Below are 17,500 nucleotides of genomic sequence, written 5' to 3'. Positions count from 1 at the left end.
ACTTTTGACCCTCTCTCTCTCTCTCTCTCTCTCTCTTCGCCATGTATTCTTGTATATATTTATAAAAAAAAAAGAAAAAAAAAAAAAAAGAAAAAAGAAAAGTAAAAAAGCAAAAAAAAAAAAAAAAGAAGAAAAAGAAGAAGAAAATAATAAGAAGGAAATGTACTCACTGGAGTCCGCTGGTGAAGGTGGATTTAAGGTGTCAGGTGAGCAACACTCGCTCGGCGAGGGTGACCTTTCGCGTTTGGTGACCGGTTCGAGATGAAGACCGGCTGGTCCCTGATGACTTGCCGCTTCGGTGCTGTTGATCTTGTGTAACTGTGCGCTCTGCATCGTTCCTTGCCCACCACCGGCTACTCCATCAACAGGGATGCCGTTTTCGGAGAGGAACTCGTCCAGGTCCACGTACTGCGCAAAAGAAGATACGTCAAAATTTTCTTTGTTCTTTCTTTTTTTTTCTCTTCTTTTCTTTTTTGTTCTTTTTATTTTCTTCTTCTTCTTCTTTCTTTTTTCTTTTTTTTTTTTTTTTTTTTTCATCAGCGATTATCTCCCTTTCTTCTTCTTTTCCTTTTTCTTTTCCTTTCTTCTCCTTTTTTCTCTTCTTTTTTCTTTCTCCCTCTTTCTCTTCTTCTCTTTAATCCAATTTTATCGGTTCTCTTGCTTCTTTTTTCTTTTTTCTTTTTTAATTAAAATTAATTATCCAAATGTATATATATATATATATATATATATATGTCCGTTACATAAATGATATTATTGAGGAAGATTGAAAGAAAGAACGAAAAGAAGAGAAAAAAAAAAGAAAAAGAAAACGTAAAAGCAAAAAGAACGTATGCGATTTTTGCGTGTATCTTTGAACCGCATAAAAAAAGAGAGAGAAAAAAAAAAAAAGAAAAAGATAAAGACCACGACTGACATTTTGTTTTGTTTTTTTTTCTTTTTTAATTAATTAAATAATTTTCATCGTTTCTCCTTCGCTTTCTTTTTTCTTTTTAATAAAATTATCATTAAAATATAAATATCTATCATAAATGAGCTTATTGAAAGATCAAAAAAAAAATATATATATATATATATATATACATACATATATATGTACGTATATATGTGACTTTTGTGTAAATCTTTGAATAATGTGAAAAAAAAAAAAAAGAAAATAGAAAAGAAATTACCAGATCGAAAGAGCGCTATCTAGATTTTTATTTTTCATGAATATTTTAATTTTATTTTTATTCCCTTGTCTCTTTTTTCTTTCTCTTTTTTTTTTTTTTTTTTTTTTTTTTTTTTAACAAACTCAAATGAACACAACGAATGCATAGAACAAGCTGGATCAAAGATTTCCATTGGATCGTTTAAGAGTTAATGCGATAGATCGATCATCGTTAGAGATCACAGTGGAAACGATTTTTTCTGTCTCTCTCTTTTTCTCTCTCTCTGTCTCTCTCTCTCTCTCTCTCTCTCTCTTCGATTATTTATACATATATTTCTTTGGATACATATATATATATATATATATATATATATATATATATAATATATACGTATAATTTATGATCGTCGACAAAAAGTTCAAGGTTCATTTGTCGGAGCAAAAAGTGTCAATGAAGAGAATCAAGATTCTAATAGTTACATATGTACGTTCGATTTAGTTGCACGCTAACTGACATCCGAAGTATCATTGTTAAATTATGTTATTTTCAACAATGACTATTTTCTCAAGTGTATTCACGTAAATATTGTCATTCGAAAGATGAACGGATTAGAAATAAACTATGAAAAACGAGTCACGATAACTGATCAAAATTGTTTACGGACGTTACTCTGTAATATTATATTTGTTGAGAGAAATTTTGGATGAAAAACAAAAAAGAAAAATGTAGAATTGAAAAGAAAAAAAAAAAAAAAAAAAAAGAAAGGAAAATTTATCAATGAAAAAATTGATCGATTCCTTTTTTCTTTTCTTTTTTTTTTTTTTTTTTTTTTTTTTTTTTTATCTATAAAATATCGATATCTCTTGTTTAATATATTTCTACACGTGCGATTTAGTAGATTATTTTTTTTGATTATAATAATTATATATATATATATATGTATATAGGATCGATAGAAGTGGGATATAATAATCTATAAAAAGAAAAATAGAACAAAAACTTTTGAACTTTAAATCAGTCAGCTTTGTATTTTTATATTTAAAATAATTTAAAATATAAAACATTTTTTTCTTTTTGTAAAAAAAATTATATTAACCGAATAAAATTACAAAAAATAGATGCATAAATCAAATAAATAAATAAATAAATAAACGAATGAAGAAATATTTAATAACGTATAAAAAAAAAAAAAATGTGATAAAAATAAAAATAATCAATGACGGTGAAATATCTATTTTCAATAGAAACTTTTAATCATTACGTTATACAATAAAAGGATTGAAAAAGAAATATAGATGGCGAGAAAGTGATATATATATATATGTAGAGAGAGAGAGAGAGAGAGAGAGAGAGAGAGAGAGAGAGAGAGAGAGAGAGAGAGAGAGAGAGAGAGAGAGAGAGAGATGAAATTGAAAATAAAGAAAAACAAGGCCCAAAAACTTGATTCTCGATTCCGGAGAAAGTTGTTCACGGTATAATTCATGTCATAAAATATGACGACGATGACGACGATGACGACAATCGATTTAATTTTCCGGTTTCTCGATTCAGGAAACTAAATTACGAGAATATGAACAAATTATATGTTAGAACGAAATTATCGTTTGCCGTCTTAAAGATTTTTCATAGTAAATGTCACGTCATTTGCCATACTGCGTTTTAAATTTAAGCACAGGTGACAGGTAAGTACATATTTAGTTTAGTTTAGTTTAGTTTAGATTAGTTTAGTTACTTAGTTAGTTACTTATTTATTTACTACAGTATTAAAATTATTCTGTCACGAACAAATCTAATATGGACTTAATATATACTTGTAAAATGTCTTCATGCAATGCGTATTTGTGTTCATTCGAATTTCCATTAACGAGTTCTCCATATAACCAGTGATCATTATGTCATTATCTTACGTTTATGTAAATTATTTGATAGATAAGACCAATTTTTTCCTTTTTCCTTTCGTTTTGCTTTCTTTTTTCCCCCCATTTTCTTTTTTTCTCTCTCTTTTTTTTTTCCTCTTCCTTTTTTTCCCTTCTTTTTTCCATCCTAAGCTAAGAAAATTTTTTTTTCCTTTTTTTCTTTCTTTCTCTTTTACAGTTTTGATCGAGATTTCTATTTGTCCTTTTTCTTTTTTCTCTTTTCTTTTTCTTTCTTCTTTTCTTTTTTTTTTTTCTTTTGTTTTCTCTTTTCTTTTTCTTCAGTTCGTCTTTATATTCATAATTAAGACAGATCATTGTTGTTTATTAATTTATTGGATTGTAATTGTCAATAATTAATGTCCGAATTAACACAGTTACGTTACGTATATAAATAAACGATATTAATATTAACTATTGAAAATTTTCATATTATTTATTGAACGATATATTATATCGTGTTACGATATTATATTAATATTATATCATTATTATTATCGTTTGTATAAAAAAATATTTTACATTACATTTAGACTAACTTAATATATTATATTACGATATTACAGCTAATATTAATTATATATTTTTCGTATATTATATTGTATCAAAGATTTTATTTGCGATAATATATATATATATATATATATAATGTATATAATGTATATAATGTAAATAAAATCTTTGATATAATATAATATAGGAAAAAAAATATTTAATCAATATATTTGGATTTATTACATATTGGACAAATTAAATATTTCAAGCATTGGGATCGACAAATATATTCGTCTATAAATATATTGATCTTTTTCATGTATGTATATATATATATATATATATACATATATACACACAGGGCGGATCGAAAGTTTCTAGGCAATATTAAAAATCAATTATCCATTTTTATGACTTTTTAAACATTTCAATTAGATTTGCGATTTTACAAATTGGACTAGTGTAATAATTTTGCTGGGAAAAAAAAGAAAGAAAAAGAAAAAGAAAAAGAAAAAGAAAAAAAGAAAAAGAAGAAAAAAAAAAAAAGAAGGAAAATTAAACCTCCAAATTCGTTTCTCAAAAAAGTAATTAATTGATCTTTTAATAATCCTTAGGAACGTTTCGTTACATCCAATAATTTTACATATTAAAAATAAATCCTGTTATTCTTTATCAGACGATAAAGATTCTAATTGGAATCTCATTCGTTTTTTTTTTTTCTTCTTTTTTTTTCCCTTCCAAAGGAAGAAAAAAAAAAAAGAAGAAAAGAAAAAAAAGAGGATTCAGATTAAGGTGATGGGGGAGGGCTTACCGTATCGCGTCTCTTTGTACATACATGGTTCAATACCTTCAGGTCGGCATCGTAGGGCAAAGTTTTGTCCCATAAATTGGGCCCAAGGAAGGCGGCCTGCGCTTCCACGTTGCCCCAAAGCTCTCCGTCGGCATCCTTCTTTTCTTCCGGTCCATCTTTCCCTTGCTTCCCTATTAAAAGATATAAACAAACAAATCATAAGATAAATAATAAAAAATTTGAAATATTATCAAATGCATACATACATACATATATACATATATATATATATATACATATATGTGTATGTATGTATGTATATATTTATGAAACACGTATGATATTTAAATTCATAAATACATCAATATACATATATTATAGATATTTTACATAAATATATTATACTTTGATCGTATACTATAGAAACATGTAATTATAATGAAGTTCAGTTAATAAAACATATTTATATCACATGAATTAGTCCTTTGATTTACATAATGACTACTCGTTTTCATAAGGAATCAATTTTATTTATACCAAAAGATTTCTTATCATTTAATCGATTTCACATCATCAAGTAATCTTATCAATAATATTCTTGGTTAGTGAACGCGAACTCGTAAAAAAAAAAAAAAAAAAAAATATCGATTTGTCCGTATTTATTTGAATAATTATTTCTTTTTCATATCTACTTTTCTCTCTTTTTTTTTTTTTTCTTTTTTTTCTTTCTTGTTTTTCTCTCCTTTTTATCAATTTATCCATCAACATATACTACAAAATTATCCATATATATATATATATATATATATATATATTTTTTTTTTTTTAATTATATTTTTCGATATAGAAACTTGCGAAGTAAAAGTTTGTAAAGAATATATATATATATATATATATATATATATATATATATATAATTTATGTTATAATTTTTCCATGTTAAAATTTAATTACGAATCGAAAGTATCATAAGATAATGATTCGTAATAAGAAATTATTTTTAATAACGAGTCAATATTCTTTAGAATCTTTTCTGTTTAAACGATGATATTTAAGCGTTTGCTTTCGTCATTTTTCTCGTCCTTGTCTTTTCTCTTTCTCTTTCTCTCTCTCTCTCTCTCTCTCTCTCTCTCTTTTTTTTTCGACAGATGGATGACGGATGTTCGTTATACGTCTGTAGCTCTCTATAGATCATTTCTAAACGTGTATATATATATATATATATATATATATACATATATATACGTGAAATACATTTCAATGTGTATAGAAACGTGCGCGAGCGAAAAAGAGAGAGAAAAAGATAAAATGATAGAGATAGAGAGAAAGAGAAAGAGAAAGAGAGAGAGAAAGAGAGAGAGAGAGAGAGAGGGAGAGAGAGGGAGAAAGAGAGAAAGAGAGAGATAGACCTGGCTAGGCCACTATTTTTGAGCGAACATCTTCAAGGCCAACAACGATCTAAACTCTCCTCTCTCTTTCGTTTTTCATCTTCGAAAAGATCATTTCTTTCCCGCAGCTTCCGTAAGAAATGAAATAATAATCATGAAATAAATAAATAAACGTTTACGACAAGTACGTAAGAAACGATTGAAGATAATACAAAATTCGATTGAAAAATTTTGCGTACGAACGTCATCCACAAATATATAAACTTCTTTTGTCTTCACTTCGAATTATTTATTTCTTTTATTAATTTTGTTTTGTTTTGTTTTGTTTTTAGACAATTTATTTCCCAACGAATTACGATGATGCCGATATGGCAATAATAAATAACGCAAGGGTTATAATGATTAGAAGAAGAAGAAGAAGAAGAAAAAGAGGAAGAAGAAAAAGAGGAAGAAGAAGAAAAAAAAGGAAAAAAAAGAAGGGAAAGAAGAAAATAACGAGGACGACAATCGTCATTAGTGGATAACGAATATAAAACAAAAGAAAAAAAAAAGAAAAAAAAAAAAAGAAAAAGTAATAAAAAGAAACAAAAAATTATGTTTTCCAATCTATCTCAATATATTAGAGTCATACGAAGATAATTTTTACGATGTATCTTATTATTAACGAAAATTCGATCAGACTTTTTATTTCCTTGTCAGTCAACTTTAAGGAGAATATTTTAATTGTTAGATTGACGACACGATCACGATTATGTTAGATTGGAGAAAAGAAAAGGGGGGGAGGGGGGGAAAAAAAAGGAAAAAGGAAAAAGAAAAAAGAAATAATGTTACAAGGTCCACGTGTCTTTTATGACACGACATCTGTACGAACACGAATTTTATTGTTTCCTTTCTTTTTCTTCTTTTCTTTTTTTTCTTCTTTTCATTTATTTATTTATTTATTTATTTTTTTTTTTTTTTTTTTTTTTTTTCATCGTTATCAAAAAATTAGACTAATGTGTGAATTGAGAATTGGTTATGAAAAAAAAAAAAAAAAAAAAAAAAAAAAAAAAAGAAAAAAGAAAAAAAAAAGAGAGAGAAAAAAAAACCCAAAATGAAAAAAAAACGGAAGGAAAAAAGAAAGAAAAGAGAAGGAAGAAAAAAAAGAAAATTTCTCTACTTCTTTCTTCTTTTTATTTTTTTTTTTTTAACATTGTCAACGTGTATACGTGCGATAGAAAACAGAAAGAGAGAGAGAGAGAGAGAGAGAGAGAGAGAGAGAGAGAGAGAGAGAGAGAGAGAGAGAGAGAGAGAGAAAGAGAGAGAAAAGACTATCGTACGTTTCGTACCATATCTCGTTTAATAGCGTGTAAGAAATTATTATACGTAATTCACGACATAATGGCTCACGTATGGCTCGACTTATAATACTCATTTGCGACTATACGACTTTTCTGTTCTCGTCTTTCACGATATTAACCAACGAAAAAGTTTTTCCTCTTTAAGCTGATTAAAAATTATTGATTCTTTCCTTTTTCTTTCTATTTTTAATATTTTTTTTCCATTTCTTTTCTTTCTTCTTTCTTTTTTTTTTTTTTTTCCTTATTTTCATAAATCAATCAATATCTGAAATTTTCTTTTTCTTCTATTTTTGCCCTCCTCCCCACTTTTTTTTTTTTTGTTTTCTTTCTTAAGTAGAAACCATTAGTCTTCTCTTTCATTTCTCTCTCTCTCTATCTCTCTATCTCTATCTCTTTCTCTCTCTCTCTCTCTCTCTTTCTCTCTCTCTCTCTTTTAGTCTATCAAAGAGAAACATAGCAAAGAGGAAGGTGGTTGCATTGTCAAGACAACCTTGAGTCGTAACAATACTTAAATAGAACGTCGTTATGCTGATCGTCGTATGTCATTTTTCGTCGTATCGCTTTGCATGTAAAAAAAAAAAAAAAAAGAAAAAAAAGAAAAAGAAAAAGAAAAAGAAAAAGAAAAGAACTCGAAAAGAGTCGTGTACGTACGTACGGAAATATTAACGATACAAAAAAATTAATTAACAACGTGAATATAAATGAAAAATTAATATCGTAGATTTTATCTTATATCGAATGATTTTGTTTTTAACAAAAAAAAAAAAAAAAAAAAAAAAAAAAAAAAAGAAGAAAAAGGAAAAAAAAAAACCATACAAACGCAAAGACATACACGCATACACGCGTTTAACAATGAATATTAATTTCAGAATTAACGTGGATCAATCTTAAATCGAATAAGTTGTCATTGTTATTGAGAAATAAAAAAAAAAAAAAAAAAAAAAAAACAAAACAAACGACAAAATAATTCATTAACATTTACAGAAACGTGTTAATTTGTTCATTTTATTATTACGTTCATATTAAATATTACGTTGTTCATTAAAGCGTCAAATTTCAATCCGATGAGAGGGGACTAGAGGGAAAAGGAGGGAGGAAGGGATAAAGGGGAATGGATGGGTGGGTGGGCGGGTGGGGGTAGGGGAAGAAAAAAAAAATTGGAATATTTCTTTTCTATGAAGAAGTCAACGAACGAATAGATTAGATAAAATACGTAGTCTCTCGGGTTTAAAGTAATCCACGTTCGGGGTTCGAATTTTTAAAAGAGGCTTAAAGTTGGTTCGCAGCAATGCGAGATTAGTTCTATGAGTATGCCTAGTACATAGACGACGAAGATAGCCTTGAGCCAAATTACCCCGGACTCTGCCGTTGTTGTTTAGTTGTTTAGCTTTAGACATATAGATAGTCACAGTGAAAATGAATCTCGGTGACGAAAAAATTCTTTATGCTCTATTACGATTTACAATTTTTTCTTTTCTCTTTCTTTTCTCTTCTTCCTCTTCTTCTTCTTCTTTTTCTATTGTCGATTATTATTATTATTATTATTATTATTATTATTATTATTATTATTATTATTAGTATTATTATTATTATTATTCTCATATCATTCTTCATATATAATACGTTTAAACAATATTTTATATTATGAGAAATGAGAGAGAAAGATAATGTATGTATAATGATTAAAAGTTATTTATGTATGTATGTATGTATGTATGTATGTGTATGTGTGTAACGAACTCTAATTAGAATTTTGAAATAAAATCAAAAAGAAAAAAACAAAAAACAAAAAAAAAAAAAAAAGAGAGAAAAGAAAAGAAAGGAAAAAAAGAAAAATGAGAAAAAAGAAAGAGAAAATAAATAAAAAATGAAGAAGGTATAAAAATTAATAGTGAATGATTATCGAATAAACTAGAGATTTGCAGGTGTTGCAATAATTATTTAATGTTTTATGGTGAAACGAGATATATTAATCTGAGTTTTTATGATAATTGCAATCATTGGGAGAGAGGGAGAAAGAGAGAGAGGGAGAGAGAGAGAGAGAGAGAGAGAAACAAGGTCGCGTGTTAATTTTGCTCAATAGATAGACATCATCTTGTCTCTCTCACACTTTTCGTTTTATTAATAGAACTTCTAAATAGAAGTCACGAAGATGTTAATTACGATAAGGGAATAAAATTTCACACGAGATAGAAAGAAAGAAAAAAAAGAGAGAGAGAGACTATCGGTATTTTTATTTGTTCAATTTTATGAGAGAGAGAAAGAGAGAGAGAGAGAGAGAAATATTAATGTTAGAAAATTATATCAGTTAATTATCGAGGATATAAAATTTCGTAGATGAAATTTTTTAAATACATATATATATATATATATATATATATGTATGTATATAAATATATATATATATATATCAGGTGAAATATAAGGAAACCTTGACACTGTTTCAAATAAGATTGATCATTTCACTCAAAGTATGACGCAGTATATATATATATATATGTATGTATGTATGTATATATTATGAGATAGAAAGATAGTACGTATGTAATGATTTAAAACTAACCGCAGTTAGGTATACGATATAGAATACGTATATTAAGTAAGTAAGTAAATAAATAAGTGATATGTATATCGATCGATCAAATTGTTATTCGATTTGTTGTTCAATGATTTCCAAGATCAGAGAAAACGATGATTACGAAGAAAAATGTCTAATTTAGTCGGGAACGATTAATATTATCGTTGGAACGGAATGTGTTTTATTTTCATCTATTTTTCAAGGAATACAATAGTAAATTATTATTATCGTTCGAGAAACGCGTTCTTATACATCATATGTGTATATGTATGTGTGTGTATGTACGTACGTACGTACGTACGCGCGCGTGTGTGTATGTGTGTGTGTGTGTGTGTGTGTGTGTAAAAGTGCAAAGTTTTATGAGATGATAATTCTCATTAGTGCGTTGTGGCTTTGTCGTTTTTAATATTATCAATATATATATATATATATATATATATATATATATATATTTTTCTTAGTTCTTTAAAGATTTTGCAAAATTTTTCTTTCTCTATTTTTATTTCCCTTTTTATGTTTTTCTTTTCTTTCGTGATTTCCTTTTTTATTAATTTTCTTCTCTCTTTCTCTCTCTCTTTCTCTCTTTTTTTTTCCTTTTTTTCTTTCTTCTCCCTTTAAATATCTCGTTCAATGTAATTTAATTTATATTGATTATATACGATAGATTTGTATCTATTAATTTGAAATTTTAATTTGGACCTTTTTGTTATATTGATCAACGAACGACTTTCAATATCTACGAATTTTGACGATATTCAAGTAAATATATTGATATCATTGGATAATATATGGATAATATATGGGATATATATTAAACAATTATATATTATTATAATTATCTAAATTTGTAATAATTGTAATAATTTTTTCTTTTTTTACGAAGTACATCACTACCTTTTCGTATATATATATATATAAAATATATATATAGAATCATATTAACATGAAATAATGAATAATATTTGAATTTATGATATACTATAAAATTATATATTTTAGTCTCTCTATTTCTCTCTCTCTCTCTCTCTCTCTCTCAAAGTAATTAATATATAAACAATATCGAAAATCATAATGTAATAAAAGAATTTCTCTCTCTTTTTCTCTCTTTCGAAAAGGAAAGAAAGAAAAGAAAAGAAAAGAAGAGAGACAAAAAATTGAAAGAAAAATAAAGAAAAGAAGAGAAAAAAAATTCATGGTTCTCGAAATCCTTAATTTCTTCTTTTCTCATTTCTACTTATCGATCTTCTTATCGAGAAACGGACAAAAAGAAAAAAGAAAAAAAAAAAAAAAGAAAAAGAAGAAAAAAAAGAAGAAGAAAAGAACGAGGAAAAGGTAGAAAGAAATTTTTAAAAATGGAACGAAAGGAAAAAAGAAAAAAAAGAAAGAAAGAAGAAAAAAAAAGAAGGAAAGAAGAAGAGAGAAAGGAAGAAAAGAAAATGACAAAACAAAAAAGAAAAAGAAAAAGAAAAAGAAAAAGAAAAAGAAAAAGAAAAAGAAAAAAAAAGGAAAAAGTTCCTTCCTATTTTTTTCCCCCTTTTTCTCTTTATCGAGGGAACTTAATATATGAGAAACAGGAGAAGGTAGAAAAGTAGGTATCCAAGTCAAACGGAGTTCCTGTTTGTTAAGTCCAAGGGATCGGTACTTTCGCGTAACGAAAGCGGAAGTACCGTAAAGGGCACTTCTCCTCACGAGGAATCTCCACTTGGTCCAGCAAGTATGGCAACGATTTCCGTTAGAAGTAGAACCGGTCTCTTTTTAGCTTCAACCATCTTCTTTTCTCTCTCTCTCTCTCTCTCTCACTCTCACTCTCACTCTCACTCTCTCTCTCTCTCTCCTTCTTTCTCTTTCACTCTGTAATGGTGGTATTCTCTTTTATTTCTTTTTTTCCTCTCTCTCTCTCTCTCTCTCTCTCTCTCTTTCTCTTTCTCTCCTTAATGACGGTATTCTTTTCTACATCTTTTTTTCCTCTCTCTCTCTCTCTCTCTTGCTTTCGATCGATGGATAGATAGATAGGTGTCTCACTCTCTCAAACGTCTCGTTTACGTAATCGACGACACGCGAACCACCTCCTCCTCCTACTCTTCTTCTTCTTCTTCCTTCTCCTCCTCCTCCTCCTCCTCCTCCTCCTCCTCCTCCATCTACCACCCTCCTTCACCGACCAACTTATCTTTTCTACCTGCTCTCTTCTGTTCATGTGTATACACACGCGAGAATAGTGACTTCGATGCCCTCGAGGAATGCGTTCAAAGTGGATTGTTTTCGACTTTATTCCTTTCTAATACCGACGAATAATAAGAAGACGTAGACGAAGACGAGGAAAACGAAGACGAAGACGAAGAAAACGTAAACGTAGACGAAGTCGAAGAATCGAAGTGGATTCCATAATAATAACAGTCTTCTTATAATAACTTTCCATAAGAGAACACCATAATAATATAATAGAATGAACTTTTATTACTACCGTTCACCGAAAGTCATAGGTTATATACTTCTATTTTCTTGGTATTATATATCTTGGACTTATTATTATTAAAAGATTTCAAAATTTCTTTTCATTTACACAGATTATTGGTTTCTATGATCTTCGATGGATTTTCTTAGGGGGAAAAATTTTTTCTTTTACTTCTCTTACTTCTCTTCTATTTCTTCGTCTTCTTCCCTTCCCAACCCCCCAACCCCCCCCCCCTACGACCTCCGCCCTCGCTCCCCGCTCCCGCCACCGCCCTGTTTTTTTTTTTCGATTTCTTCCTTTGTCATTTTACTTTTTCTTTTTTTTTGTTTTTTTTTCTTTTTTTGTTTTTTTTTCCTTAGAAATAGATTCGCCCGGGATTCGATTAGAACGATTAAATTTTAATTGCTCATCTATGATAGCGCAAAGGTCTATTTAAATTTTTCTTTGTCTTCTTCTTTATTCCTTTTTATAAAAAAATTATACATCGATCCTTAGTTGTATATCTTTTCTTTTTCCCTCTCTTCTTTTTCTTCTTCTTTCTCTTTCGTTCTCGTGCGATATATAATATACGATACGAATTTTGAATTTTTTTCTTTTTTCTTTTTTTTTTTTTTTTTTTTTTTCTTATCTCATCGAAACAGATATTGATATATTTCGAACGGATCGATAATAAAATATTAAACATATCATAAAGATCTATATTTTGATTTAAAAAAGAATAATAGTTATGTAATAATAAATGTACGATAATAAACGTTATTTGTAACTTTTGTCTATCTCGTTGTAAGTATATCCGTGTATAGTTTTTACAAAGAGAAGAACAATCATGGTGGCCTTCGTTTATCGTCGAATAAAAGAGCAAGTAATATTACGAGATGACAGTGCCTTTTCGTTGTTCTCTCGTGCTAGTATACAATTATCGTAAACCGGTCGAGTTCGTAGCTAACCGCAAATCTACGACGACGACTGATGGTCGTATCTCGCTAAAGGAAAATTCACAGGTTCATGCGTGTATATATTGTATATATGTATCTGTTCTTCACGCATCTATTACAAATATGTGTAAATATACATGTGTATGTGTGCGTGTGTGTATGTGTGTGTGTGTATTTTAAAAAGAATAAAAAAATCATTAGGTATGTATTTATGTACATTAGATGTTATAATATCGATAAATAAATTTAATATCCAAATTTTAATTAAATCATTTACACAATACTTGAACAAACAAATCAAATTAATATTATTTGCCGTTGATTTTTTCACTTTTTCTTACTTCTTTTTTTTTTTTCTTTTTTTCTTTTTTTTTTTTTTTTTTTTTTTTTTTTTTTTTTTTAATCATTATCCAAATAAACAATATCAATATTTTTTTAATGTAAAAATTTTATCATCGTTACATTAATAATATACTTGTTATATCAATCTATATATATATATATATATATATAAAATCTAATACTAATAGATTATTTGTTTAGATATAAATTATTATTAATTCAGTGATGCTCTACAGATCTATATTATTCCTTGTTATTATTATATATGTCAAAAATAACAAAGTTTATTATTAATAATAAATGGCCAATATATATATAAACATATAAACACAGATACACACAGACACATAAATATATATATATATATATATCTATATATATGTACATAGGTATGAATCGATCGTTCTATGGCCTGATTTTTCTCTAACTCGCTCATTCATTCTCATTTCAGAGACAATAATGAAAAGAGAGACTAGGAATACTCTCGATTAATCGAATCTAGGGATAACAATAGCTGTTATCTTTCTCATTCCCTCTCTCTCTCTCTCTCTCTCTCTAAGTGAGTTCAGCGGTCTATGTCGAATGTGTTAGACTATCTCTTTCTCTTTCATAGGACGAGATTGTGTTCAGTCCGAAATAGCTCGAGCGAGCAAGGCCAGAGGAAGTCATCTCCAAACAAATGTGATTGTTTATCCGATCGGTAACGATACCACGAGATCTATTTCCGCGATTCCATACTGACAAAAGATCCTGAGGGATATTAATCCGACAAAGTTTATCCAATAAACCAATCGTTATTTTTATTTGCAATTTTGTCATCTCAATTGCGTATGACTAAAGCTCGATCTTTCCTCTTTTTTTTTTCTTTTTTTTTTTTTTTTTTTTTTTTTCTTTCTCTATTTCTCTCTCCCTCATATTTCTCTCATTTTTCTCATTCATTTTATTTATTTATTTATTTCTTTCTTTATTTTTTGTTTCTTTTTTTTTTTCTTTCTTTCTTTCTTTCTATACTCTCTTTATGAGAGAGAGAGAGAGAGAGAGAGAGAGAGAGAGAGAGAGAGAGAGAGAGAGAGCAAAGATTCACTGTAATTTTGTAATTTTATATGCGTGTCCTTCGAGACACGGGATACGCTTCAACGAGAAGCTTCTTTTACTCGTGACAAAAAAGAAGAAAAAAAAAAAAAGAAAAAAAAAAGAAGAAGAAGAAGAAGAAAAAAGAAGAAGAAAAAAAGAAACGAAAAAACTAGAAGCTGAACAAAAAAACTAAAACCTCGGCGTTCTATTTTCCTTGTTTATTCCGTAAATAAAATAATAAAAAGTGAATGTTGTATCGATGATCAGTTTAAAAATTTTTGCTTTCGTCATACGAATCATTTGATTGACATATTACTATAACTTCTTATTATAATTTCTTCTATAATCAATATTAAATAAAACTTGAATGACACAATTAATCATTAAAAATTAATGACAGTAATAATAATGATAATAATAATAATAATAATAATAATAATTAAAAAAGAAAATAATTATTTTATTTATTATTAATTTAAATCTATTTGTATTAAGGAAAAAAAGAAAAGAAAAAGAAAAAAGGAACGAAAAGACAGAAATTAAATCAAATAATAATAATAATAGTAATAATAATAATAATAATAACAACAACAATAATAATAATAATCACCATTATTATCATTTTTCTAAAAATTTGAACTTACGTAAATGGAGGATGATTATTAGAAAAAGAGAAAAAAAAAAAGGAACAAAAAAAAGAAGTAATATTTCTACAAAGTCGTAGAGAAGAAGAACGAGGAACTGAAGGAGTAAATCATTTTCGTGGGTGGAAAAGAACAAAAAGAAAAAAAATTACCGAAAGAAGAGAGAGACAGACAGATAGAGAGAGAGAAAGAGAGAGAGAGAGAGAGAGATACAAAAAAGGAAAACAAAAAAAATAATAATAATAAAAGGAATGCGAAAACGAAGGAGTTGACTTACGACCGATAAATCTCGAAGAGTTGTCGGTGTCTCTCGATGATTTGTACGTGCGGTAAGCCACCATCGTCCTCAACTCCATCCTAATACACGAAGGAGTCTGCTCTAACCGACATTAACTTCAATTCTATTAGAGACAGCCTCTACTATATCATATATTTCTCTCTAAGAGATATATACATCCCTCACCCTCTCACCCCCCTCACTCCCCCACTCCCCCACCCCGCCCCGCCCCGCCCCGCCCCCTCCCCTTCCGTCCCGTTTTTTCCCTCCAAACGAGAACCTTATGTATATTCGCTGTTATCTTTATTGCGTTAACTTGCGTTACTCTAGCGAAACGTTTTTAAAAGACCTCATATAAATTATCTTTTCGTTATTGTGTTCTCGTTCCATTAAAATTTTTCTAATACTTATATCTTCCATCTTTGTAGATATTTTCTATCTTCTTCTTCTTCTTCTTCTTCTTCTTCTTCTTCTTCTTCTTCTTCTTCTTTCCTTATTTTTTATTTTTTTATTTTTTGTATTTTTTATAACGATCTTCTCGTCGATGTACTACCATTGTTTTCGTTCTTCTTTTTTTCTTCTTCTTTCTTTTTTTCTTTCTTTTTTTTTTTCTTCTTCTTCTTCTTCTTCTTCTTCTTACGTTGTTTTCGTCGAAATAGACATTCTCGACTCTGTTTCGTGATTAGTTCTTCGATGAAAAAACATTTTCAATAGAAGAGTTAAAAAGAGAAATTATTTGTGAATTATTTGTCGATCATGAACAATTTGTCTTATCGATAAACATTTGACGGATATTTATTTATATTCATTCGTTCGAATCAAATCGTATGAATTTTTCATTGGAAGTATATACAGAGTGAATTAATTATTTGAATTTATCGGGAAAATATAAATGTATATTTAATCGTAAATTTGAAAATTTTCCATCAACATTGATATAATACAAGTATGAATGAAAATAATCTAAATCACGAAGTTTCCTTAAAAAGTTATTTGAGAAAAAGAATTTCACAGTGGCTTCACGTAAATGAATTAAATGTTTAGAAGAAAAAAAAAAAAAAAAAAAAAAAAAAAAAGAAAGAAAGAAGATAAAAAAAGAAAAAGAACACCAGAAATTATCGTAATGCTTAAATCATAATGGAAACAATGACGCGAACAAATAATCGAGTATATAATAAATAATTTTTGATAATTATTTAAACATTATCATATTGTTATCCTTGTCGTATTTCAATATGAAATTCATGAACGAATAAATGTAAATAACAACTATTTATATTTTAAACCATTTACGATGGCTAATGGATAATTGTATATGTCTGCCGACGATTAGTTTCAAATTCTTTCTAATTCTTTCTTTTTTTTTTTTCCATTTTCTTTTTCTTTTACTCTTCCTTCCAAATCGAATATTTTTTCTTCTACTTTTTTTGTTTTTTTTTTTTTTTGTTTTCTTTTTTCGTTTTTTTTTTTTTTTTTTTTCCATTTCGTCGTCGACAAGGAAAGAGAAAGGAAGGAAAATAAATGAACGTGGAAAAAAATTCACGAAGGAAAGGTGAGAAACGGAATGATTCGATTTGATAACTAAAACTCAGGTCATTCAACTTCGAGCAACTGCGGAAACAACAAAGCCGCGCTTCTTTTCCCAAAACACTTTCACCGGTGCGAGAATACGCTCTAATTAGTTAAATCCTTCTTTAATTATAGATACACTTAGACGAGCGTAATGATTGCGACTGCTATGAAATAAAAAAAAAAAAAGAAAAAAAAAAGAAAAAAGAAAAAGAGAAAAAAGAAAAGAAAGAACAAGAAAAAGGACCAAAGAAAAATCAAAATAAATAATACAAAGAAAAAAAATGAATACGAGAGAATCAAAATTAAAGAGAGAGAGAGAGAGAGAGAGAGAAACGAAAGCGAACCATCTCTCAAGAAGAATTATTTTCTTATTTCGTAGTTTTGAATTTCGAGTTGACGACAAAAAAAAAGAAAAAAAAAAAAACAAAAGAAATAATAATAAAAAAAAAAAAAAAAAAAAAAATAATAATAATGAAAATTGTAATAGGAAAGAAAAAATTCCTCTTACCGAAGCGTAAAAATGACGTCATTCGTATTTTTTTTATCGTT

The 17,500-nt window shown here is 27.9% G+C and overlaps 1 protein-coding gene across 4 annotated transcripts in view; it reads right to left on the bottom strand.

The window, feature by feature from the left end:
* The window catches only part of LOC124951754 (thyrotroph embryonic factor-like), a 61,755-nt gene that overhangs the window by 3,365 nt on the left and 40,890 nt on the right, over positions 1-17,500 (bottom strand). For 2 of the 4 annotated variants that reach the window (XM_047500589.1, XM_047500591.1), the window contains exons 2-3: positions 4,407-4,540; positions 171-408 (exon numbers count right to left, since the gene is read on the bottom strand). In XM_047500589.1, the coding sequence (XP_047356545.1) occupies positions 171-408; positions 4,407-4,540 (372 nt within the window). Of the gene's footprint in view, positions 1-170; positions 409-4,394; positions 4,541-17,500 lie in introns of all 4 variants that reach the window. The other 2 variants (XM_047500588.1, XM_047500590.1) reach the window with 1 other exon arrangement.

This window comes from Vespa velutina, chromosome 9 (genome assembly GCF_912470025.1).
Source record: "Vespa velutina chromosome 9, iVesVel2.1, whole genome shotgun sequence".
Taxonomy (NCBI): Eukaryota; Metazoa; Arthropoda; class Insecta; order Hymenoptera; family Vespidae; genus Vespa; species Vespa velutina.
The sequence above is the reverse complement of the archived record's forward strand: the minus strand, read 5'-3'. Positions and strand labels throughout refer to the sequence as shown.